This window comes from Heteronotia binoei, chromosome 7 (genome assembly GCF_032191835.1).
Source record: "Heteronotia binoei isolate CCM8104 ecotype False Entrance Well chromosome 7, APGP_CSIRO_Hbin_v1, whole genome shotgun sequence".
Taxonomy (NCBI): domain Eukaryota; kingdom Metazoa; phylum Chordata; class Lepidosauria; order Squamata; family Gekkonidae; genus Heteronotia; species Heteronotia binoei.
Window position 1 is genome coordinate 56,272,382 of NC_083229.1, and position 27,958 is coordinate 56,300,339.

Sequence of the window (27,958 nt, forward strand, 5' to 3'; positions counted from 1 at the left end):
TCCACAAGTTCAACTTTTGAGTTCTTTCAGAACTCTTGGATGTATGCCATCCGGTCCTGGTGACTTATTAGTTTTTAATTCGTCTATCGGTTGTAGGACCTCCTCTCTTGTCACCTCAATCTGACTCAGGTCTTTCAACACCCCTTCCAAAATAAGTGGTTCTGGAGTGGGCAAACACTTCTCATCTTCCACAGTGAAGACGGAGGCAAAAAATGCATTCAGCTTCTCAGGCATTCCCTATCCTCCTTCAGTAATCCTTTTCCCCTTGGTCATCCAAGGGCCCCACTGCCTCCCCGGCTGGTTTCCTGCTTCTAATATACTTGAATAAATTTTTATTGTTGGTCTTTATGTTTTTGCAATATACTCCTCATAGTCCCTTTTTGCCTGCCTGATCACAGTCTTGCATTTGATTTGCCACAGCCTGTGTTCCCTTTTATTAATCTCACTTGGACTAGCTTTCCACTGCTTAAAAGAGTTCTTCTTACCTTTTACAGCTTCCATTACTTTGTTTGTTAACCATGCAGGCCTTTTCTTATACCTGTTTGTGCCTTTCCTAACTTGTGGTATATATTTTATCTGAGCTTCTAGGATTGTAGTTTTTAATAGCCTCCAAGCTTCCCCAAGGGTTTTGACTGTATTGACCTTTCCTTTCAGTTTCCTCTTCACATGCCTCCTCATCTCAGAGAATTTACCCCTTTTAAAGTTAAATGTGGTTGTGCTGGTCTTTTGGGGCAACTCTCTATTTATACAAATGGTGAAATCAGAAACGGTATGGTCACTGCTTCCAAGCGGTGCAATCACTTTTACATCTCTCACCAAGTCTTGGGCATTACTTAGGACCAAATCCAGGATCGCCTCACCCCTGGTAGGTTCTGAGGCCATCTGCTCCATAGCACAGTCATTGAGAGCATCTAGAAACTCAATCTCTTTCTCTCGACCTGAACACATATTGACCCAATCAATCTGCAGGTATTTTAAATCACCTATTACGACATAGTTTTTACATTTAGCCACTATCTTTAATCCTTCCATCATATTATAATCGACCTCTATCTTTTGATTTGGTGGGCGATAACAAACTCCCATAGTTAAATTTCCTTTTGGGCCCTCTATTTCAACCCAAAGAATATCTAGAAGGGAATCTAATTCTCTCACCTCAGTCTTACTGGACTGTATACCCTCTCTGACATACAGAGCCACCCCACCTCCAACCCTTCCCTCCCTATCCTTCTGATATAACTTATATCCAGGAGTCACCGTGTCCCACTCATTCTCCTCATTCCACCAAGTTTCTGAAATTCCCACAATGTCTATGTTTTCTCCCAACACTAAACATTCCAACTCACCAATTTTACTTTGAACACTTCTAGCATTTGTATACAAACATCTATAATTTCCCAGGCAAGCTAGGTTCGCAACCTTTTTCCTGCTGCCTTCAGACTTTGGCAGACAGCCCATACTGTTTGTCACTATCTCAGTGGACAACTCTGATCCATTACCCGGTAGAAAAGTAACAGCTAACCCTTCATCTTTTTGAGATGAGTCCTCCCGAACCAGAGACATTTCATCTCATGTCGGCTTTCCCCCAAGATTTAGTTTTAAAACTGCTCTGCCACCTTTTTGATTTTAAGCGCCAGCAGCCTGGTTCCATCTCTTTTGTACAGGTCCTGCTTGTTCCAGAAAGCATCCCAGTACCTAACAAACTTAAATCCTTCCTCCCTACACCATCGTCTCATCCACACATTGAGACTTCTAATTTGTGCCTGTCTCTCCAGCCCTGCATGTGGAACAGGTAGCACTTCTGAGAAGGCTACCTTGGAGGTCCTGGCCTTAAGTCTCCTGCCTAGCAGCCTAAATTTTTCCTCCAGGACCTCACGACTGCATTTCCCCACATTGTTGGTGCCAACATGCACAAGAACCACTGGCTCCTCTTCAACACTATCAGCCTATCTACTACACGCGTAATGTCCTCTACCTTCACACCAGGCAGGCAAGTCACCATACGGTCAGTACGCAGTTTTGCCACTCAGATGTTGACTTGCCTAAGGATCGAATCACCAACTACCAAGACCCCCCCCCCTCTCTCTGCCCAGGGATGGTTCCTTGGCACAAAAGGATACCCACTGACCAACTGCAGAAGAGGTCCCTTCTGAGAGCACATTCCCCTTATCCTCAGCACGGTGCCCTGTTCTCTTTTGACCCTTATGCTCCCTGGCAGCAACGGGGCCACCATGTTCAGAGTGGGGCTCATCTAATACGTCCCCGAGATTCTTATCTGAGTGCCTAACTGACTGTCTCTGCTTCTCCAGGTCAGTTACCTTGGCCTCAAGGGTACGAACTCGTTCCCTGAGGACCAGGAGCTCCTTGCATCGAGAACACACCGAAGACTTCTGTCCTGTGGGCAGATAGTCATACATATGACATTCAGTGCAAAACACTGGAAAGCCCCCACCCCCCTGCTGGCATTCTACCTTCATGATTGCTTTTTAAAAAATATACAGTCCCCTTTTAAATCTTGTTTGTTTATGTGGCTCCCCTTCTGGAGGGTCAACTTACCTTATCTGGGTTCCTGGTTCTTACACAGCCCCCAGGCTAAGAGCCACAGGCCAAGAGCCCTTTAGCTCTCGCCCTTTGGCTCATGCCTCTGGCAAGGCGCAGCTTAATAATGCAAAGAGGGTGGGGAACACAGCCACTCCTAATCAATCAGCAACAATCACCTTCAATCACCTTCAGCCCACTCAAATCAAACAGACAGCAGTTCTCCAGCAACCATAAACTCAGAATTTTCAGCAGTCACACAAATTCAGAAATTCTCAGCAACTTCCCCAGCTGCTTAGAAAGCCAAACCTCACCCTTATAGCACTTATTCTCTGCTCTCTCTCAGAGCCCTCTGAAATGTGCTCAGCCTCTGGCAAGGCGCAGCTTAATAATGCCTCAGAGAAAGATTATTGGTCTGAAAGGTATCACTAAAGGCCTCTGAGGGAGAATTCATTGGAGCCAGTCCTGACTATGGCTGCAAGTTCCAGGTTGGTGGGAAATTCTTGGGAGATTCTGTGGTGGAGTTTGAGGAGGGTATAGGAGTTAGGGCTTCTGAGCAGGGTCTGCCAGACCCTGGTTCTTGCTGTGGAAGCTGACTGGATGATTTTGGACCAGTCATAGACTTTCAGCCTAACTTACCTCACATGGTTGTTGTGTGGATCAAAGAGGGGGAGAGAAGAATGATGTAAGCTGCTTTGGTCTTCCCCCACACTGTGAAGAAAGACTGTCTTTTTCCTAGGTAGAGGCTACAGGGAGGGTGGAGATGATGGAAAGCTGAAGTCACAGGAGCGGATAAAGGAAGGAGATAGGGTTGTCAACTCCAGGTTAGGAAATTCCTGGTGACTTAAGGGGAGGGGTGGGACCTCAAACAAGTACAATGCCATACACTCCACCCTCCAAACCAGCCATTTCCTCCTGAAAAACCTCTATTGCCAGTCTCTAGACAAGGGCTAGAGATCACTCAGAATTGCAACTGCTCTCCAGATGGCAGAAATCAGCTCCCCTTGAGATGTGGGGGGAGTGAATGCCTTCACTTGGATGGGTGGGAAGACAGCATTTGCTCAGAGCCTCTTTCTAGAGCCTGTTGTATTTTTCTTCACAACAGGCCTTATTCCTAGTCTCTAATATATCTTTAAATGTTAAGACATGTAATTGTACTTCCTTTGGAACATACAGTCCAGTTCTACCTCTTTTTAGTTATTAATATGAACAGTTATTAACATGAAAGAACAATTTGTGGGCCTCACAGAGTAGGACTTTCCCATTTTTCCTTTCTGCTGCAGCTCAGTGATGCATCTGGGGCTCAGCAGAGGTAGCGATACATATAGGAAAAATATCAGTGCCTTATCTTTTGCAAGCAAATGCCACTCGTCAGATAAACTGTACAGCCAGATAAACACAACATTTTAAAAAAACAAGTGTTAAAGGTAATATGCTGTCTTACCAGTCCTATACCCAGTGTTGTTGAGATATACTGCAAAGGTTCGTGGTTCATGAGTTGCTTGCCAGGAAGGCGAAGAGCAATTCTCGTTGTTAGTGTAGACATTGTGGTTATGAACATATTTTCCTGTCAACATTGACGATCGAGAAGGACAGCACATTGGAGTAGTTACAAAAGCATTGACAAAGGTAGCACCTCCATTCTCCATTATTTTCCTGGTTTTATTCATCACTTGCAAGGAGCCTGGAGGAAATACAACGGACCATATCAAGACTTACACAGTTGCTAACAGAGAGCAAACTCAGAACTCATTGTACAAGAACTTGAAACTTGGCATATCTTCAGTGCTCAAACAACTGTACAGACCTCTCCTGTTACTTGCTCAATTCTCATTTGAACAAGATAAAATAAAATACATAATTTAGTCAATAAAATTGTAAGGGGAGGCATATTATAGATGGCAGTGGGAATGATAGATCACTCTGTCTTTAATGCTGAATATTTCTGGTTCTAGAATTATGGGATTATAATAGAAGCAGCCTCAGGAAGTATGAAAATGCTTGTCTGTAAAAGATATTTTAAAAAGGACAACAAATCAACTGATTTAATGACTTCAGTTGAAATTAGAGATGTCATAATAAATCCCTAACATTAGCATTATCTCTTTCAGAAGTGTTGTATAGCTCCAGTGAATCAGCAGTTTGTGTCACCTTAAGGGGCCAGGTGATACAAAGCAGGTAGCACTCCAGAAGCCCCTTTCCTTCCTCCCTCTTAGCCCAAGTACATGGTTAAATAGTTGTATAACTCTCTGTGGATACCACAGGCTAGCCTGATTTCATCAGATCTCAGAAACTCAGTAGAGTCAGCCCTAGTTAGTATTTGGATGGGAGACCACTGCAGAATACCAGAGTCATTATGCAGAGGCAGGCAATAGCAAAATACAATTGAATATCTCTTGTGTTGAAAATCCTACAGGTTTGCCTTAAGTTGTTTGTGACCTGATGACAACCCACCCAACTAATTCTAAACAAAGTGGATGAAGACAATGCTGACTGTAGGGAGGCAGCCTAAAACAGTCTTTGCAGGGCCATTTCCATGCCTGAGCGAAGCAAGCAGGTGCTTGAGATACTGAACAGCAAAACTGGCACAGGAGGTGCATGCCTTGTTCCCATGCCCATGCCTTTTCTACCTGGTTCATTTGAAAGGTGATTGCTTCTGCATCCCACTTTATACCCAAGTGGAATGGAATAGAGAGAAAGTGCTTTGCTCAGCAAAATGTTGTAAGGTGCCCATCAGTCCTGTGAAACAGTCACACATGACTTGCAAGTTCTCAGTGTAACTTATTTTCATTGCACAAGAAAGGTGCAATAGGCTCTTGGGTGCTGAATCCATCAAAGCAGACTGAGGTCTGGAGGAAGTAGTCATTGCCACCACTCTGTCTACAATGCTGGATACTTTTGGTTCTAGAATTATGGGATTACAATATAAGCAGCCTCAAAAAGTATGAAAATGCTTTTGTCTGTAATTTTTTAAAAAGAAGAATAACAAATCAACTGATTTAATGATTTCAGCAGAAATTGGAGATGTCATAATAAATCTCTGAAGGAGACTTGAATCATAAGTGCATCTCAGTCCATGCTGACCAGATGGGCAATACCTGCTGGGAGCTATACTGTCTGGAACACAGGATCCAGCTAGTTAAACAAATGCCAAGCAAAAAGACAACTGGGAGGTGGGGATGACTCCTCACCACCTTCTTTGTGAACCTGGAGCTGGAAAACATGTACTCCATGCTGTTTTTGTGGATTTGGAAACAACTGTAATTGATGAGGTTCATGCTGGCATTTATCATGAACTTTTTCACCCAGAGCAGTTGATCACAGGTGAGGAAGATGCTGCCAAGAACTATGCTTGTGGACATTACACCATTGGAAAGGAAATCATTGACTTGATACTCTGCTATCCTATTTGGTAGATTTAACAGGATTGAGTACTCTAATAGACACTGTCTTTGTAATTCCAAGTGTATTGAAACTATTTCCCATGTATTACTGAACTGTCCTCTTTATGATGATATTTGTTGTATATACTTGAAAGATATCTTAGCAGATATGTTGGGCTGTGCTGATTCAGGCAAAGTCCACAAACTTCTAAATGACACTTGCGCTGAGGTAACTTTAATGGTGGCTAGATTTCTCCAACAGGCCATGGAATTACGACAGAGAATGGTTCTGGAATGACCACATTTTATTTGTTTTAATTATTTAATTTGGCTAAACTCGACTCATATATATTTTACTTATTTTATGTATTTTAACTCCCTATGTACTCTATAATCTAGGATTTTATATTACTTATATTGCTATTTTACTGCTAAATTTGTTTTATGCCAATAAAGGCTTGCTATTTGATTTGACAATATTGGACAGGATCTAGGAACTGATTGACCAATGCATAGGCCTCCAAGGATTCTTGGTCTTCTACAAGCTTTGGAGGAGACACTGGCTCAGGATTCACCTCTCTACTGATGAAAGGTTTTCTGTTGACTACAGCAAAATGTCCAAGATGGCATTTGCCATCTGCCCAGCTCCATCTAGCCACCTCCACAGGTCTCCACAGCTGTCATGCAGGCCTACAATTCCATCTTCACCATGCACATCGCCCTTGAATATTCAGATTGTGCTTTCATGGTAGACAATGAAGCTATCTATGTTATCTGCTGGAGGAACCTAAACATTGCACTCCCAACTTACTTAGACCTCAACTGCCTCATCACTATATATATATATATATATATATATATATATATATATATATATATATATATATATATATATATATATATATATTTCAAATGCTTAAACTTTACAAGACAATGGACCATTAAATTAAATTAAATACTGCTGACAGGCAGATTCTTGCTGTTCTATTTCATCAGAAGTAGCTAATCATTAACATGTATTGATTCAGCAATGTATCTTTCAATCAAATGCCAACCCAAATAAGATGTATCCAGTGAAAGGAGAGAGTTAATGTAAGACCTCCCCTACCCAAACAGGATTCCTAAATCTGTCAAGTGTGATGCCACAGTGGAATGACAAATATTCCAAGGATCAGTTGTGGAGCAGAAGGTGACTGGGGGAATCTTCTAGTATCAGCACATAGGAAAAACGTGGCAGCATCACTATTTCCACTTCAGCCAAAGTGATCTTTCTGTACATGACTGAATAAAATTATGTCACAGCACATAATAAAGACTCACCAAGTTCCACATCCTGGTCATCTGTGAGTACAAGGATAATGTTTGGTCTAATATTTTTCCGCTCTTGCAGCACACGTCCTCTGAACTTTGGGGATTTGACAGTAGTACTGAGACTCTGTAGCAGTTCAGTGCCAAGCACAGTCCATAGAAATGCAATGAAATACTGATTCATTGTAGTCTTCCCAATACTACAGTTAAACAAACACCTTGTGCAAATGTTTCCAGTCTTTAAATTTTCAAGATCTGTAGAAAGAAAGAGATAAGGTTTAAAGCTCACACACAACCTCAATTCGGTTCACATTAAAAAAAAACACTTTAGTGAAGCATCTATCCTCAGTAACACTGAAAGACAGAGACCAATTAAGTCCCCCTTTGCTTACATATAGAATCTAACTAAACACCTCCCTTTGCTGCGAGACAGAGGATATCTTAAGAAGTCCACATAGTAATACAATCATATGTTTGCCATCCTTCACCTCCATATATTTTATTATATTTCTACAAATCTAAGTCAAATGAGTGCTTATTTTTGCTCCAGGGCACCTGAAAACCACAGAGCTATTTAAGGTAACCTCACCTGCATTTCAGAAGTATGGTTGTCAGTTGCAATTGGCATGGTAACATTATTCGCAGCTGTTTTAATTCCTCTTTGCAGCTGGACAGAGAGCTTGTCCTAAGTGAGAGTCCAGATGATTTTACCCAGCACAGTGAAAACCCACATACCTAACTCTCATCGGTCAGCAATGAGATGGAGTGCATCATGTATAATGCACAGCAGCCTCGAGCAAGCTCTTGTTTATCAGAGTCTATTTTCAGATTTGGCTCTCTGAGCCTATCAGACCCCTTTCCTTGGGGTCTGTCAGTCAATCAGCTGCACAATCCTAAACCCCAAATGCATCCTCTAGAGAAAATATCTCTGGGCTGTGGCCGTACAAAATGATTGATTGGCCTTGCATCTAAAAGAGTAGCCTCTTCTTCCTTAGCATTTCTTTGCTCTGTGGTCAGAACACCTTCTGGAGGAAGACACTCATGAAGATGCTAACTTAATTTAGAGGTTATCTTGCTATTTTTTTATTTTTAAAAATAGTTGGGATGGCAGACAAAATTCCTTCCATGGGAAAGTCTGCTTGGAAAAGATGTGACATCAGCCTTAATGAGAGTAGAATACAACTCATCAGAAGATCAGCACTCCCACACCTGAGACTATGCATTTAGACACGCAACATTAACTAGTAGGAGATAAATCAGCAGAAATAATTAAGTGGAAGCATAGCAGAGAAAGAAGAAAAAAGGTGCCATCACTCATCGGAAAACACAACAAAGAAGAAATGAGACTTTGGGGGGGGGGGGGAGTCTGACGCAACCTACCAGTAATCTATATTAATTTTTTTTTTAAATTACGGTATTATGTTTTTTCACACCCACCCATTTTTTGAAGCCTCACAAGATATTCTAGAAGAAGCTCCATGCACCTCACCGAGTAATAATTTCACTGGGAGAGTGCAAAGGCATTTCAAGAACAAAAATCCAAGCGTCTGCAAGCAGAGAAATCCTGTCTCCATTGTCTGTGTACAAACATTCCAATCTCTGATTGACATCGCTGTAACCTAAAGGCAGGATGCCGGAGGAATCAGGAGTTTAAGTTAAATACCATTGCCCTGACTATGCGACATTCAGATAAGTAGACTGGAAGTCCGTAATTAGACATACGCTTCTTTTTAAAAAGAGTACTTTGATTTTTAGCTATCTGCTCTAGCTAAAGACAGAAGACGATGGAGAAGCAGATTATGGGCCAAGTAAGTATTTTCCTGTCTGCTGCAGCCACCACCCCCTGCACTTAGTGAAAAAGCTAGACAGAATTTTTTCTGAGGATTGTTTGCTAAACAGACAGCTTTGGATTCCTCACACAAAAGCCAAGTGAAGGGACATGAAGGGGAGGGGGTGAGAATTAGCATTTTCTGGGTCAATCAGTTCTGCATAAAAAAATATTTCACACAATGTCATTCCAGTAAAGGACAGTCACCCACAATCCACTATGCAAAACACTGGCAAACATAGTTGAACAATCCTGCCCCACTATGGAATAGCAATCCAGGACATTTGTAGCCAAGGTTTTTTGTGGGGACTGAACAGGAGTATACCACCAAGGCCGCTGCCACCATTCTTCTCATCACACTCAGCAGCTAATGTCATCCCCCTTCATTCCAGAGTAGGGTTGCCAACTCCAGCTTGGAAAATTCCTAAGATTTGGGAGTGGAGCCTGGTGAGGACAGGGCTTAGGAGTATAATGCAAATTCTAAAGCAGTCATTTTCTCCAAGGGAACTGATCTCTCTTGTCTGGTGGTCAGTCGTAATTCTGGGAGATCTCCAGGTGCTGGATGGAGGTTGGGAACTCTATTCCAGAGGCATTTTAAACACAGCATGGCAAGTCACACATGCTCAATAGGGACTCCTGAACTCATGCAAAAGGAATCATGTCTTTAAAGATGTTTGGTGAGCAAAGAGGGACAAGAGCATTAGCTACTCTTGCATGAGGAACAGGAAAGGGGGCAGAAGGTGGTAGAAGCAGGGGAGACTGCCACTGCTCTTCACTAGATGCGGCACTTGATGCCACCACTTCACTCAGCCTCATTATAAAGCTGCCCCTGTTTGCTCTAGGACTGCAGCTATGGTAGCTCAATGACTATAAGCAGTTTGGAGAACTTTCTCATAAGGCGTTAGGTCAGACGTTCATTATATCCCGTTACCGGCATGAGTGGAGTGTGGAAGCATGTCGGATTCTCAGTGGTTGCCATACGTAAGCATCTGCGAATGGTGGTTAGCTCGGGCAAGTCCCGTGCTGATGCGCCTTGATTGCGGATTACTTTGATACTGCTTTAAATCCGGAACAGAACGCGTAAAATGGTTCCTGATTGGATTTTCTGTGTTTGAACGCGCCATCGGTGGCGACTTGTCGGAAGCGCACCACGCTTCCCGCCAAAAGCACACTACAAGGGATATCATTGCACAATTGAATGATCGAGCAAATGTTGGCTCGATAAATCGCTTATTTGACCCTATTTACGGAAATAAAACTCAATTTTGAAAATAAATGTTAACTACATAAACTATGAATGTGAGCTGCTTTGCAATCCTGCACTTTTTGCAGCATGTGAAGCGCTCATTCTGAAAAAGTAGTGCAAACGGAGTATCCAGTGCAAACGTGCATGCGCTGAAATGCTGATTCTATTTCCTCTTAACGAAACCAAAAAGCAATAGCGGGCATCACTGTGCCTGCGCTAATGCGGATCGCCATCTCTTGAAAAGAGGTCCGGTAGAGTGCTCTGATCGACCAGCAACGGGATCAAAACGGGATAGCATGGGAACCTGACTGTTGTCTGATCGGGGAATTGGTGCAATGGATTATAATAGAGACGTGTTAAAGATGGATTTAATGGTAAGTGTGACCGCACCCATAGTTAATCTATTTGTTCTTGAAAGGAACACACCATTTTTAAGAACACTGAATTTCCCCCCACACTAGAACTGCAGATATCTGTTGCTGGCTTCATGAGATTCCTTCCCACAATAATACTTCCTTTACAACTGGGAATACTGAATTGTGTAAGGTTATGTATCACAGGCCCTATGGGCTGGTAACATTATTAGTAAAAAGCAATACATTTCTCACCCACCAACACTTTCCCCAACTCCTGTTTAGTTCAACTACTGCAACATCTCTCAGCTATATTTCCAGGCCTTTAATTTTTAAGTAGCTAGCAAATCTGAGAAAAATAGGAGCCCCTCTTTTTGTCTATGATGAAGCATACTTATTAATTGTAAAGACACAGGAAATTGTTCTTAATCCATGTGACGTTCGCACTGCTTCCCAAATGCAATGGCCCTCAGTAGCTACTAGAACTAGTGATCACCAACATTTACAACCCGCTGTCTCTTCAGACTCTCTCAAAAGGTTTAGCTCTTTTCAAGATTAATTTCTATGAAGGCTGTATGTGAACTCAAGGTCTTCTCATAAACTCCGTAAGTACAATTTGCATGGACTCTCCACATGTTCACTGAACACACATCAACCACCCTGTAATACAGAGGATCACAGACTAATAATCAGAGTGGAGGACCCACTAGGATTGGGGGGGGGGATCTCATTGTTTCCTCCCCACTATTTCATCTTTATTCCCTGAAAACCAACAAAGTTTCTCCTCCATTCCTGCTTCCTTCTCTCCTTCCTACATATCAACCAACTTACTTTTATCTGTTTCCATCTTCCCTCCTCCCTTCTACCTTCCCTCCTTCCTTTCCCTGCCAGCCTCTCCCTGGGAAAACTCTGGCCCATTTGCAAGGTGAGGAACTTTCAAGGACTTGGAGGACACCTTACTTTTCCCTGCTAGAGTTGATAGGTCCCTCCTGGCAATCAGTGAGGGATGGGGAGACTTACAGGGAGAAAGAGAAAGGCTCAGGCCATGTTGCCAGTATTTCACTAGAAGTGATGTCATCATGCCAGTGATGTCCAGTGATGCTATTTAGGCAAAAACTCTATGGTACAAATGGCTTCCACCATAGAGTTTTTGCCCCAAAACCAGAACATCACCAAACAGTGCTGGTGTGATGATGGCGCTTCCAGTAACATGGCCTGGCAGGTCCCCCTGCCAGTCACCTTATAGGCAGCTGGAGGGCAGAGCCTGGTGACAGGGGACCCCTGACTCCACTGGGAGGGTCTGGCAACCCTATCTCAGGGCCGTAACCAGAAAATTTTTAGGTGGAGAAAAAAATTAGGTGGAGGGGCCCCCTGCTCTGGCGGCCCCCACTCTCTCTCCGCTGCCACTGCTTTGGCAGCCCCCAATCTCCCCACCACTCCATCAGCTCCCCTCCTCCACAGCCCTCCCCCTCTCTCCCTCCCACCCACCCCATAAAGCGCCAGCTCCCAGGGCTCTTTCAAGGAGGCCCCCCCTCCTCCACAGTGCCTCCCTCTCCCTCCCTCCCTGCCACCCACCTGGTAAAGTGCCAGCTCTCTTTCAAAGAGGCCCTCCTAGGTGAGGGGGAGAGCAATGGAGGGGCCATATAAATGGAAGGGGGTTTGGGTGGAGGGGCCTATCCCCCCCCTGTGGCTACAGGCCTGCCCTATATCCTGCCATATGGTTTTTGTTTCCTCCTGCCAGCCACCATACCCACTGCTCCACTTTTTCTATTCTTCCTTCTCTGCTTTGCAACCATCAACCAACCAACCTTTCATCATCATCCCCATATTCGTATGTGTGTGTGTGTGTATGCGTGTGTGTATACACACACACAAACATGGGGATGATGAAAGGTTTACTTTATAATATTACTGAACATTAATTACTTAAACATTAATTTCCAATGTTAATACATAGCTTTATTTCATATTATAAGAAGCTTAATTTTTTACTTTATTATATATGAATTTTCTGCAGTCTGGTTTCTTTATGGAGGCGGGTTACACGGAACCTTTGGTTTTTCCCAGTCCTACCTGGGATTGGCAACCCTATCTTTCACTGAGCTTCCATGGCAACTGGGGATTCGAACTTAGGTTTCCCAGATCCTAGTCCAACACTCTAACCACTGCACCACACTGACTTCCATTATGTAACTTGCTGCTGAATAGTGACAGGCAGCTTAGCTGGGTGAATCATGCAAGTGACATGGTATCAAGTCCTTCAGTTGTTGCTGCTAGGCCTCATCCCAATGACTCCTCCTCCACAGGCCAAAACAGGCCCTAGAAATGGCCCTACTCTCTGCTTCTGCTTTCTACTGACAGAAACCAAGGCCTTATTGCTGACAACACTGTCGTGGTTGCCTAGCAGCTCCCACTAAGTCCACTGACAGGGCATTCATTTCTTAAAATTAAAGACACTGCTTCTATTATTGGATGTGGGTGGGTTTAATTCTCTAATGTTTTTCTGCAAAGCTGTGTTTTTTAGGTTTGTAGAAAGATCTGTTTTGTCTTTTACGGCTTCAGTCTCAGACTTAAGTATCCACAGATTTGGCCATGTTAAGAATTAGATATATTGATGATATCCATAAGTACATGAAGGTCATGTAGGGTTGCCAAGTCCAATTCAAGAAATATCTGGGGACTTTGGGGGTGGGGCCAGGAGACTTTGCGGTGGAGCCATGAGCAAGGTTGGAACAAGCACAGCTGAACTCCAAAGGGAGTTCTGGCCATCACATTTAAAGGGACAGTGCACCTTTTAAATGCCTTCCCTCCATTGGAAATAATGAAGGATAGGGGCACCTTCTTTGGGGCTCATACAATTGGACTCCCTGGTCCAATCCTTTTGAAACTTGGAGGGTGTTTTGAGGAGAGGCATCAGCTGCTATGCTGCAAATATGGTGCCTCTATCTCGAAAAATACCACCCCTCAGAAGCCCAGATACCCACGGATCAATTCTCCATTATTCCCTATGAGAATTGTTCTCCATAGGAAATAATAGAGTGCCCAGTAGACATTTCCCACCCACCCCCGCAATTTCAGATGACCCTAAAGCGGGGGGAGGGCCTCCAAACCAGGGGATCCCCTGACCCCACCTGGGGATTGGCAACCCTAAGGTTATGGATAGGGTAAGTACCTGCAACTCTGATCTCGAACTTCTCCAAGGGCTTTTGTTCTCAAATTAAACTCAGAGAAAGCCTTTTTGTCTTGTGGCAAGTTTCCAACCTCAAGGAGCAAACAGATTGTGTCTTTACCCAAGTGAAACACAAGGCAAAACAATGACAACTTCACCAAGGTATGAAGCTAAACTAAAATAATGGGAAAAGAATTCCGTATGATATGCTTTCAGACTTCCAAGAAAAAGAATTAAAACAAACATATGGAATGAAGAAAGCAAAGCTGTGATTGATGCACTTGGGACCAATATATAATCATAATTACGAGGTACGCTGCTGATTACAATACTGGCAGAGGATCATGAAAAGGAATCAAGAGCCTCAGTTTCTGGTACAATCAACTCAAAAGCTGGAGCTAAGATGAATCAAAGAGATCTCTTCTAGTCACCCCTTGCTTCTGTCATATTTTGAGAATTTGGCCCCACCCAGCCAAGCGGCCGATCGGCCGCCTTAGGCTGGGGGCCGCGCGCATTGCCTCCCCTGCTGGAGGAGAGACAATAGTTTGCCCTGGTCTGCTTGGGGGTGGGCAGCCTTATATAGGCTGGCCCATCCCCTTGTGGCGCAGTTCTTTCCAAGCTGAATTCATTCTGCAGGAGCTGTGCTGTTTTGGTTTTTTTAAATGACTCATGTATCTTTTCAAAGACTTCATTAAATCACCATGTCCTGCAAGAAAAACATAAATTGATTTCCAAATCATCAATTTCCTTTTCAAGGAGGATGATGCTTTAAAAGAATAGGCTCTCAAAATAAGACCTGGAGACAGCCTTAAAGACAGCATGAAAGAAAGTTGATAGTGGTCAGAGAGACTATGCTGTCATGATAGAGAACACATACATTCATTTTGCTCCCTGTCACCCCCAGTCACCTTTGACAGGATTTTGAACAATGCTAAAGCCAGCAAAAACTGCTTACTAGAGGAAAAAAGTGAGATGTTGTGAACACTACAAACAGCTATTCTTCTTTTAAATCACTGGTCTGGTAGGGAGACCAAACAATCTGTCTCCAGACTTTATCAATAAACTCTGTTTTGAAAGAATGTATGGCAACAAGCCCCAGCCTCACACAGTTGCCCAGGGCTTGACCCTACAAGAAATTCAGTGTGGATGTATTACAGTATCTTCTTTACATGGGCCCTTCTTTCTTCCAAAGTGACCTTCTTTAAAAAAGCACCCTAAGAAAATGAAGCAAAAGAACCACCTCTGTAAAATGTGAGAGTTCACAGGGGAGACAAGAACATAGTCTTGGCTACTTCTCGCTAGCCTACAAGTGTCCTCAGAGACACTGCAATTTGTCTTGAGAAACAGTCAAAAGCAGGAAAAATTAAAGAGCACCTTGTTCTTCACACACAGCTAGAGAACGTATGGCATTATGCAGCGTCCAAGAATCGAGACAAGACTACAAGTACCCTTTCTTCCCCAAGGTAAATGAAAACATATTGACTGCAACTGAAAAATATGCTATGTGGAAAATATAAAGAGTTTTCTGTACAGGCATGTATACATATCAACAGATCTCAGAGATGGAATCACAGCAGATGAAGTCAGAGAAACTTTTCAATTGGCAGTTAGCTCTTTCCCGTTTACATCCTGGTCCTTAGGGAGTCAACTGTGAAGCAAGACCTATTGATTTCAGCACACTGACTTGTACTTAGGTGTATCTTTTAAAATAAATACCAGTCTGGTTGATTTTTATTGCTGAAATAATTGTACAAGGGGTTGTTCTTCATTCTGTGAGCTATTTCTACTAAATGTCTGCAATCCCACATTCTGCTTTGTCTCCTTTCTAAAGTTATGCCTCACCTGAAAGACAAAATCTTCTGTGCTATCAGCAATTACTTAGCTCTTCAGCCTGTGGAGTAGGGTTACCAGGTCTACTTGCTTGGCTGGTGGGGGGTGAGAGGGTGCATTCTGGGAGTGGGGAAAGCGGGACAACATCACACTGCACACGATGTCATCAGTGCGATGATGTCAGGTGGAAATTACATTATCACACTGGGCATGATGTGCAATGACACTCTAGCATTTTGGTCAAAACTCTATGGTTACCAATGTTGATGCAGGAGGGGGCTGGTTGGGGGTGGGGCTTCCCTCACCAGCCAACTGGTCAGTAGCAGATTGGAGCCCCAAAAACTGGGGAAAATCCCACCTGACCAGGGGTCTGGCAACCCTACTGTGGAGGTCTGATGTTCAGCAGCTGCTCCCATGACATCATTTTAACAGCTGAAAGCTTCTTTGGGCACATCCATAACACCCCCCCCCCCCCAATATGTGTCTACATAATTAGGATCATCCAGGAGTCTACAGAGTTGATCTGCCATGACATGCTCCACAGTCATCAGGCCCAAGTACAGCATTTGAGACTAACAAATACTCCCAAGACATCCAGTATCCTGTAAGATTTTTCTAATAGACTTCTCACCATGTTCCCTTTTTAGTGGCCAGAGACCACTTAATAACTATTAAAGCCTGGATGGAGTTGAACAGCGTCCCTTTAGTGACTTTAAACTGACCAAATCTAGAGCAAAGTGAAACACTGTTTCTCTCTTCAGGGGAAGAGGACACTCGAATATGCTTGGGTACCTCTTCCCACAATCCCTGGAGGCCGGAAATTGACTGCACTTTCCATCTCTGGGGGAAGAAGGAGTCTTTTCTCTGCCTCTGCCTGAGAGAACAGTGGATTTTCCAAGCTAATATAAGAACAAAGTTTGAGTCTAGTGGCACCTTTAAGATCAACAATTTTTTATTCTGGGTATAAGGTTTTGTGTGCATGCACACTTCTTCAGACACAGTGAAACAAAAGTCACCAACCTTTACATTTAGGTGGCAGGTGACAAGGATGCTGTCAAGAACAGCCAATTAGAGTCTGCTTCAGGCCAATTAAAGTCTGCTTTGTAGAGTATAAATCAAAGAAAATAAACAAGAGTCAAGATGCATAAATAACTGAGCAGTAAATATAGCTAAGCCTGGATGAAGGTGATCAGTAAGACCTGGAAATAACAGCAAATTAGCATTCAGTTCTCACCTGTAAACTCCTTTATTACACTGCATGCTAATTTGCTGCTATTCACAGGTCATACTGATCCAGCCTTAGCTATATTTACTGCTCAGTTACTTATGCATCTTGACTCTAATTGGCCCTTCCTGTCAACATCTCCATCACCCACTACAACTATGTAAAGACTGATTTCTGTTTAAATATATCTGAAGAAGTGTGTGTGCACACAAAAGCTTATACCCAGAATAAAACTTTGTCGATCTTAAAGGTGCTACTGAACTCAAACTTTGTTCTGCTGCTTCAGACCAACATGGCTATTGAACACGCTAATAAAGTTACTACCTCATGTTTAATCGTATGTGACTGACTTTAAATTTTTGTATTATCAAAACTTAGGGTTTCCAAATCCCCATCGCACAAGTGGCGTGATGACATCACCCAGAAGTAACATCATCATGCCAGTGATGTCACTCGCCAGCCGCTCAAGGCGTTTCCGGGAAAACTCTATGGTACCTTTGTACCATAGAGTTTCCCCTCCCAAATCGCTAGAGTGTCCGGGAAAACCATAGAGTTGACTTTACATTTACCATTGAGTTTTCCCGGAAATGCCTAGAGTGGCCATGATCAATGTCACTGGCATGATGACATCACTTTCAGGTGATGTCATCATGCCAGCGACATCAGCCAGGGAATTTGGAACCTCCAGGGCAGGAAACCCCTGCCTGGCCAGGGGCTTGGCGGTCCTATCAAAACTATAATATCAGCATGCTTTTAGAAATTGATATGGAAATGCAAAACATTCAATTTAACAAAATTATGGTTAAACAAAAGAGAATTTATTTCTTTATCCACAAAACCAAAATAGCCTAAAATAATAAAGAGTTATCTCAAGCTCACAGTTCTGTGAATTCAAAAGGTTTAATAACAGGTGAATTGGCAGAAGCCAACATTAATTAACTATGCATTTAGTTGAACAAGGTACAGAATGAAACTTGGAGCGCCAACAATTATTATCTCTTATTAAGTGTATGTAAGAAGAATTTTGAAGTACTTTATACTAAATAAATTCTGATGTAATTTTTTTATATGTACTGGATTTTCAGAATTAGTGTGAGCAGTGAACAGTTTAATTTTTCTGCTTTGGTCTCATGCTTGGCTTCAATGAATGTATCGTGGAGAGAAGGAACCTCTCAGTATTTGAACAGGTGCATAGTTAGGGAGCTTGGTAATTTCATGAGCTAACTAATTTAGAAGATATAAGATTACATAATAAAAGGTCAAGTGAGGTTTGCTGCTGAAGGTTGGTTAAATCAAATCTGACAGATTATTTCAATTTATTTTTGTTACACTGTGCTGTTGCAAACCAAGAGTTCTGCCCGAGAATAAAACTTTTCAGCTTAGTATTAAAAAACATGAGAATTAAAGAAAAAAGCAATAATCTTACACTGCATCTTTGAAAAGGAAGCATAATAATCACACAGGCACAGGCAATCATGAATAAACAAGTAAAACTGCAGATCAATTTCCTGTGGGATGTCAAGCCTCTTGCCATGGAAAATGCATTTACAGTACAACAAATCAAGAATCAGCAGGATCTACTGCCTCTTCTTAAAGGTTAATCCATTAATCTTAGTTGAAAAGCACTGGATTTATACCAAATACAAACAGCAGTTTTTTAAAAGTAGAGCTAGCATTTATCTGTCTGATCTACAACTTATTTACCAGTCAATCACAGTTATTTCTCACTTCCAAAACATAATCTGTTTATAATTATGTTGTTTAACCTATACCCACTAACTATAACTGTAGGCAGAGAGATTTGTAACCCCTTAACAAGAACATTGCAATTTCACAAACAACTACAAACACAGAGAATTGCCATGCAAACTCTTTTGAAAATAAGAATTCCTGCACAGACATGAAAACATAACATGAATGTTTTAATCCAATATAACAATATACATTCTAAGCAGCTTTTAAAATCAAGACTGCCTATTGCTTTCTATCATTATTTGGGAGTTCTCATCTACTTTCTTTATAGCGTAACTCACAATACTTTGCAGAAATGTTCAGTCTAGATCAGGGGTGTCAAACATGCAGCCTGAATGCCGAATCAGGTCCCCGGAGGGCTCCTATCAGGCCCCTGAGCAACTGGCTCTTGTCTTCTTCTTTCTCCCTCTCTTTTGCATCTCAGCTTGCTTTACAAGGCTTGCTCAATTACCCAGGAGCTACAGAGCAAAACCTCCATTTTCTCCATTGGTTGAGGCTCCTCCCACTCCTGGTCCCCTGAGGAGGGAGGGAAAGAGCCAGAGCTTCCTTTGCCCAGTACCCTGGATCCCATGGGAGAAATACAAAAAAAGCACCTTTAAGACTAACAAGTGCTAATGTTCTAAGCATGTTTTATTTTAAGGGGTTTTTTTTAAAAAAAATCTTTAGTCGTGTTTGTCTGTGTCCTTTTAAAAGTTCGTATAGGTACACACATGACCTGGCCTGGCCTAGCCCGGCAAGGTCTCATTTATGTTAGTTCTGGCCTTCATAACAAATGAGTTCAACACCCCTAGACCTTCTTTTGGGGCAGTCACATAAAGAACCAACTGAACTTCAGGTAGGGTTGCCAGGTCTGGGTTGGAAAATACCTCGAGACTAGGCCTCCCAAATCCCCCGCCTGGGCTGGGGACCCCCGATTTGGAGCCTTCTCCCCCCGCTCGCAAAAAATCCAGAAAGCGGGGGGAATGGTGGCCCTTCCCACCCAGCCCCGATCCCAGCAGCTTCTCCTCGCCCCTTCCCTTCCCACCCTTGAGGGCAGCCCAGCCAGCGGCTCCAGCAGCGGTGGCGGGCGTGCCATACTCCCGGCTGGCTGCCCGCTGCTGCTGCTTCCAAAAGCATGGCAGAGCTAGAGGCGAGCCGCAGCGCTTCCCTGGGACCCTGCTTCCTGCCTTGCCTTTGGTGGCTGGAGGAGCGCCGGTCAGGCGTCGCGGGCGCTGTCAGGGAAGGCGTGCGGGGACCAAGCGGCGGCCTCCCTGCAGCCTTCGCCGCTCAGCCAGGCCGGGGGGCGGGGACTGGAGAGAGCCAAGGCGCCGGGAGCAGAGTCCGGCTGGGAAGGCGGCATGCAGCTGGGCTGGCCCTGCAGCCAGAAGGCTCTTGTGGCACTGCAGAGGGAAGGCGTGGTGCATGGCCGGCCCGTTTGGAGAGCCTCGGTAAAGGGCAGGGGGGGGGATGGGGAGGTCAGCTCCAGCCAGGATGAGAAATGCCTAGAAACGCGCAGGGGGGTTGCCTAGAAACGCGCAGGGGGGTTGCTTTGGAGAACAAAAGACCTCCTCGGCCGGATCTAAGCCCCCCCCCCCGGGAATCTGGACTTTGGGAATTCATTGTAGTTCTAGGGAACTGCCTGCATGCCCTCACTGGCTGGCCTGGGGACATGACGAAGATTTCTACAGTTGGGCGGGGGGTGGGGGGAGAAGGGCTCGGAGGAGAATATTCCCTCTTGGGGGGAGGAGGTTGCCAGCTGGGCGAGGGGAATTCCTGGAGATGTGGGGGGTGGGGGGAGGCTGTTTTTTGAGGTAGAGGCACCAAATTTTCAGTATAGCATCTAGTGTCTCTCCCCAAAATACCCCCAAGTTTCATAAAGATTGGACCAGGGGATCCAATTCTATGAGCCCCAAAAGAAGGTGCCCCTATCCTTCATTATTTCCTATGGAAGGAAGGAATTGAATAGGTGTGCTGTCCCTTTAAATGTGATGGCCAGAACTCCCTTTGGAGTTCAATTATGCTTGTCACAGCCTTGATCTTGGCTCCACCCCTAATGTCTCCTGGCTCCACCCCCAAAGTCCCCAGATATTTCTTGAATTGGACTTGGCAACCCTACTCAAGACTTTGGGAGTGGAGCTGGGACAGGGTGGGGTTGGGCTGGGTTGGGGAGGGGCCTAAGTATGGTACAATACCATATAGCCCATCCTTCAAAACAATAATTTTTTCCAGGAGCTATCTCTGCCAGCTGGAGATCAGTTGTAAAAGTGGGAGATCTCCAGGCCCCACCTGGAAGCTGGCAACACTACTTTCAGGCGATATACAAGGACTATCAGAGATTGGGCAATCCTATTCCTTCTCCAGTGGACTAAGGGCCAAACTATATGCTATGTTTTTCAACAAATTGAGCCCACATTCATTGTACATGCAGCTGCAAAATGAAACAAGTCTCCAGGTGGTGAGTAGAAATCTCCCAAAATTGCAACTGGTCTCCAGGTAAAAGAAATCGGTTCCCCTAGGGAAAATGGTGGTTTTGGAAGTCTTTAAATTATGACCCAGTGAAGTTTCTCCCCTCCTCCCAACCCACTCTCACCAGGCTCCACACCTAAAATCTTGAGTAATTTCATAGTTCATAGTGGGCAATCCTAGTTTTTCCCATGTGTTGTGCAAAATCCCTACTCTAGTTCTGGGTGCCTATCTTGCAGGGGTTTTTGATCTCTATGAAAAGGCTGCATCTCTCTCTCTCTCTCTCTAGCTGCTCACTAAAGTTTGCTAGCACTTGCATGAGAAATTGTGCAGTATAATAACTGGCAGGCTCCCAAGGAGTTCACACGCTACCACAACAAGATGTTGCTCATATGAATTTAGGTGCACTTTTCTTGTGAAGTTTAGACTATAAAATAGTCCAGTGAAATATACTGTCCATATGCAGAAGAATATATGGATTCAATCCTGTATGGTGAAGTGGCTGTTCTGGATACAACAAACAGGAATTCTACTTGTCATGATCTTGGAAATGGCTGTAGGCCAGTGCCATGACCTGGATACTTTATACTGTCAGAGTCTGCACTTAGCAACAGTTAGGCTTCCCAACCCCCCCCCCCGCCCTGGCGGGGGACCCCAGAATTAGCAGCCTCCTCCCCCGCTCTCCAAAAATCCAGAAGCGGGGGGGAGGGAAATGCAGGCTCTCCGGGCAGGCTTCACTTTGCTGTCGGAGCTTGGGGGTGGAGGATACTATCGGGCTAGGCTTGCCAAACCCCCGCTGGGACCGGGGGTTCTCCTGCTCTGATGACCCCTCCCCCACTTTTAAAAGTATTGGCAGCGGGAGACAAAATGATGCCTGTCTTCCTCCTGCATTATCTCCCTGACCCTGGAGAAAGAGCCTGCCAAATAATACGGGGCAGGGGGAGAGAAAAGAATGTGTGGGTTTGTTAGGGGGTGGGGAGAGGTGATTTCACTCATCCCGAGCCCAGGTTGCATGTTGTGCTTGGAGTCGCTGGGGGAGAGCTTTTCACTGGCTGGTGCTGCCGCTCTAAAGGTAGGAGAGCCTCCTGAGCGGGGCAGGGGGAGTGGTAAGTTAACTGCATACTGCCTAGCCCTTGTAGGATTGCCGTTCCCCCCCCCCCCCCGCGCTTTCTGGCTCCTCTCTTTCCCTTCCCAATCCCGATGTTTACACAGAGAACCTGCTGGGATCAATTTGCAGCCGCATTGCATTCCACAGGCTTCCGTCATCCCACTTCTTCATAATCTTCTTCTTTTTGCACATTTACTTGGAAGCAAATCCCAGTGTTTCAGCTGAGTTTACTCCCTACTAGGCGCAAGAAAGATCGCAGTGCCTCTGTTTCCTGCTGAAGAGAGCTGCCCCAATCTTGTGCATGCTGATTTGGGAGCGCTCTTTGAAGTAGGCATGCTGAATTAAGGCTGCTGTTCTAAGCAGTGTTACTGGGTGAACTTGCCTTCTGAGCTTAGGGTTGCCAATCCCCAGGTAGGGACAGGGGATCCCCTGATTTGAAGGCCCTTCCCCCACTTCAGGGTCATCAGAAAGCAGAAGGGGGGGGGGAATGTCTGCTGGCCACTCCATTATTCCCTATGAAGATCGATTCCCATAGAATAATAGAGAATTGATCTGTGGGTATCAAGGCTCTGGGGGGCTGTTTTTTTAAGATAGAGGCACCAAATTTGTACCATAGCATTCAGTGCCTCTTCCCAAAATACCCTCCAAGTTTCAAAATGATTGGACCAGGGGGTCTAATTCTACAACCCCAAAAGAAGGTGCCCCTATCTTTCATTATTTCCAAAGGAGGCAAGGCATTTAAAAGGTGTGCAGTTCCTTTAAATATGATGGCAAGAACTTCCTTTGGAGTTCAAATATGCTTATCATGCCCTTGCTGCTGGCTCCACCCCAATGTCTCCTGGCTCCACCCCCCAGTCTCTTGGCTCCACCCCCAAAGTCCCCAGATATTTCTTGAATTGGACTTGGCAACCCTAGCAACAGTGCAGTTTATATGATTTTAAAAAAACAAATCCACCTTTCTAAAGGACTTTTATTTCATCCTGATAAACTTGCATCACCTGGATGAAATTTATTAGTCAGGAAATCTACTTTGCTCCTAGGAGGTCTTCAATGGCCTTATTTACACAAACAAGAAAATGAGGCAGTAACAAGCTGTGGTGGTGGTGATAGAATGGAATGCACCTGTGTCATGCAGTAGTCTGATGCTGTCTAGGTGACTGTATGGCATTATACCCAACTGAAGTCTCTCCCCGCCCCAAACCTCACCCTCCTCAGGCTCCAAAATGTCCAAGTATTTCCCAACCCAGAGCTGGCAACCCTAAGTATGATTACCAGTTTTAGCTTGGGAAATTCCTGGAGATTTGGGGGCAGTACTTCAAGATGGACCTCCATTTCTCCTAGGTCCTTCGGTATACCACAGAGTCTGCCTCTAAAGTTGCCAGGGAAACTAATCTCTGTCTTCCAGAGATCAGTTGTAATTCCAGGAGAACTCCACCCCCACCACCACTTGGAGGCTGGCAGTCCTAGGTACATGGTCACCCCAATGAGCTTCATAGTGAAGTAGGAACCCGAACCAGAGCCAGTTCTGGTTCTACAATATACTGGTGTCACTTAACTTTTAAAGAAAATCTGAAGTATCCAGAAACACAGTCTCCAGTCACGGCACTTAAAATCTCACTGAAACGCCAATCTGAAATAAGGTTTTTTTAGTTGTGGGAGCAAAGAAAGGTTGAAACGAGGTGGGTGGGGGAAGAAGAACACTCCTGTGTGCCAGTTAACTACAGGCCTGATCAAAAAGTTAAAATGTGGCAAGCTTTTTAAGGTTTATATTAACCATATGTGACATGAAAACAATCTAAGAGAAATCTATACTGTATCTTTCAGCAACAAAGAAGGGGGAGAGCTTTTCCAAACAACTCTGGCTCAAACTTTTAATACACTCTTTTCTAACTTTGTTTTCTCACCATCTAATTTGCTTTGTTTTAAAGCTTCATATTTCAACTCACAAAGAATTGCACTTGTCACACAAAGGATGTTGATATAATTAAGCCAGATGACGTGCCCCACAAGTAAAACCAACCATTCATGAAAGCTGGTCACCAGAGGCCATTTCAAACAATGCATATTTCAGAGTAATCTAAAGTAATCCCCTCTCTCTGCTGATTTGGTTTCCAGGCAGTCTTAAGCACATGTGTGCAGCAAACAGGGGGGCTTATTAAAACCTGATGTTATATTGGAGATTATAAAGCAGGGTACTCACTATTGAATTCAGGGTCTATGATTCTTCAAAGCAAAATTTCACTTCTAGCTATTAAATGGAGAGGTCAGAGGGGGATATGCCCCATGAGAGTGCCAGTTAATTTATCTTGAAATAAAGTACCATTTCAGCTTCAAATTTTTTAAAAGTTGATGATCATAAGTTGATTTCAGTAGTGACAAAGGAGTATGTGGCACTCTCCAGGTTCTTTACAGTTATAAACAATGACCTTTGTGTTTGGAGAAATTTAGGCTCTTTTTAAAAAATCTCCTTAATAAACTGCATACCTCTGCTGTGCCCATGTACAGGTCAGCAGTATAAAACTATTAGAAAAGGTTAACTGTAAAATTATCTACCTGTGAATCAGGAATTCACTAAAGAAATCTTAAATCTGCTAACAAAACTTGAAGCAAGCAGTCAGGAGATGTGTATGTACATACATATTTGTACACTTGTTTATGAAAATACTAATACCACTTCTCTAGGAAATCTTCATGAAACAACTTACAATTTTTTTTTACAAAAGTAGGGAAATCATTAAAAGTTGCTTTGAATGTTCAGCACTAAAATCCCAACCAGAGCAAAAGTAGGGTTGCCAATCCTCAGTTGAGGGCAGGGAATCCCCTGGTTTGGAGGCCACCCCCCCTAAAGATAATCAGAAAGTGTGGGGGGGAGGGAAACGGCTGCTGGGCACACCATTATACCCTATGGAGACTGATTCCCATAGGGTATAATGGGGAATTGATCTGTGGGTATCTGGGGCTCTGGGGGTTGTTTTTTAAGGTAGATGCACCAAAAGTTCATCCTAGCATCTGGTGCCTCTCCTCTTCTATGACCCCCACAATTCTGCCCCTATTCTACATTATTTCCAAATGAAGGGAAGGCAATGTGGTCCCTTTAAATGTAATGGCCAGAACTCCCTTTGGAGTTGAATCATGCTTGTCCACACTTGCTCCAGGCTCTACCCTCAAAGTCCTTATTTCTCATATTTCTTGAGACATGACAACCCTAAGCAAAAGACACTGAGAAGTTTTAAATTTAACAGTTTTCAAGTTCAAAGCACAAAAATTGTGTTAAGAAGCTAACCCTTTATTTAAAATTCTGAGTACACATTTTGCCCTGCCACCAAGAAGAAAGCAGTGTAGGTGCCAGGTAAGCCTTAAGGAGAAGGACATGTCTTAGGCAAGGAGAAACCCTGTTTCTGGTCACTACCTGCTCACATGCAAACTTTTCCCTTTGTTGGCCACAGTGCAATACAGGATGCTGGACTGGACCAATCACTGTATGATTCAGCATAATTAACCTTATCTTAAAATATATTTTTAAAATGAAAACTTTAAAGGCTTGACAAGAGGACTCATTTTGTACACTTAAAATATTGGCATACCATTTTATGAAATCTTTCCTTTAAAAATTAAATTTGTCAAACAGTTCATTTTTATATACAGAATGAGCTTCATTCTCACCGTGCTGAATTTAATTATACCAATGATGGTACAAAACCAAGACATATATAATAATACATAAAATAGGAGACATATGTCAAAAATAGAACTACAAGGTAAATTTTTTATAAAAATAATCCATCACTTATGATATGAGGTCAGTGTCCCCTTTTGTGTAATGCAGCATTGCGTTCACGTTTTGCCCAGAAATGCTCCATCACTTTGATAGTTTTGTTTGCAAGTTCTCTTATCAAATCCACACAAACATTTGACAAACTCTTCATATGAAAACAACTCACAAATGTTCTTAACTGCCAATAAAAGCTGTCTGCATTTGCATTCCAATACTGCTTTCCCATGATGACTTCCCCCATCCACTGCTACCAGCTCTCCTCCTTGTCTGCTCTTTGCCCCATAGAACAATTATATTTTACAGTGAGTGACTCACATATACAAGTCTCTTCAGTCTCTTACAGCTGTTCAACCTAGTGTTTTTTAAGAGGAAAGGCAGGTGAACCGCCCAGATCAGGAATAATTTGGGCATGTGAATTCTTATAATGCTTTGCCACAGCTGTCCTTCCCTGAAGCTACTTTCTGCCAGAAGGGGAAAAACATTCACAGATTGTCACTTTATAAGGGATAAACTCTCCACAGCCAGCAACTATTCCTTTAGATGTTGGTGATGTTTTATATTTCCCAAAGGTGTGCTCATTCATGGCTAAAGCTTTGGTCAATGTCATGTCAGGTTCCTAGGTACAGAGTTTATGACTGATTCCGCACTTGGTGTTTGCCTTCCTATTGCTGCGGGGCTGTTCTATGCGGGTCTGAAACCTAAACAATGACAAGGTGATCCTATAAATATAGAAGTTACTCCAGTCTAAACACCTTAAATCAGTGGAATTAGGCTGGAATAACTCTGCACAGAATTGCACTTTAAGGGCACTTTTGCATGTGCTAAATAATGCACTTTCAATCCACTTTCAGTACATTTTCCAACTGGATTTTGCCAGTTTGCACAGTAAAATCCAGTCGCAAAGTGCATTGAAAGTGGATTGAAAGTACATTATTTAGAGTATGTGGAAGCACTCTATGAGTGCTTACCCGGAAACAGCCTGAGTCAGCAGCCTTGGTGTATTTGTTTTGGGGAGATCTGTCTCAGCCACTGCTCTAAAAGGAAAGAGTCCTGGCTAAGAAGAGCAGGAGGAACAGAAGTAAAGTTTCCACATGCAGAAGCACAAAAACAGTGCATGTAACACAATACAGCTACTTTTAAATAAGACATCCCATGCTCAACCAAGGCATAGTAATCAAACATATATGATGAGTAACTACCAGGTCTGGCACTATGCAAAAAAGCACAACAAAACTCCTTGTAATACTGCTTATGAATAGTCTGAAGCAACCGAGAGGTTCAACTTCACAAAAAACCCAATTTCAATCCAAATAAGGTAAGTTTGAATACCTGTTGTGATTTTTAAAAACTTTTTAGCATTCTCATTTTTGCCAGATGAATATTATTATGTGCCTGTTCAAAAATCTGTGTTTCTAATACCTTTCTAGATGTGCTAATTTTCAGTCCCACCACCTCAAGGTCTATGTAGAAAAGCTTTTTAAAAGTAGTTTCATAACTTTTTTTCATAAATGAAAATGGCATGGGAACTGGTCACAAGAAGAGCATGCCCACATCAGCACTGCTGAGCAGCCCAAATGGGTGGACCCTCGAAAGCAAGCATGGATACGGTTCTGTTCCCTGTCTCTTCTGGAGAAGGTCACTGTTAATCTTCTTAATCTTTAAAGTCTGAGGGCAGCAGGTTTGCAATAATGCAGGTTGACTTTCACCTCTTGGGGTTTCAGAAAGTTAATGCAAAATGTTAAGAAACCTTTAAAGGTTGAGATGTACCTAAGTGCTTTAAAAGCTGACTTTTCAGAAATGTCCAGCATTTACCACCTTTAAACGATCATAGAGCATATAGAGAGATTAATTCCATCAGTTCACAAGATCGTCAGCTTCAGCCCATCTGTTCCCTCATTCAGTTCTTCTCATTCAGTAGCCCAGGTGGTAGAGGACAATTTGGTATTATAGAATTAGACTGGGACAAACCAAGTCTGCAGAGTAACATGCCAACTGCGTCCA

The 27,958-nt window shown here is 43.4% G+C and overlaps 1 protein-coding gene across 1 annotated transcript in view; it reads right to left on the reverse strand.

Annotated features, from left to right (window-relative positions):
* Positions 1-27,958, reverse strand: part of SULF1 (sulfatase 1) — a 157,398-nt gene that overhangs the window by 64,604 nt on the left and 64,836 nt on the right. Inside the window, exons 2-3 of the mRNA XM_060243665.1 lie at positions 7,242-7,484; positions 3,983-4,222 (exon numbers count right to left, since the gene is read on the reverse strand). Of these exons, the coding sequence (XP_060099648.1) occupies positions 3,983-4,222; positions 7,242-7,484 (483 nt within the window). The remainder of the gene's footprint in view (positions 1-3,982; positions 4,223-7,241; positions 7,485-27,958) is intronic.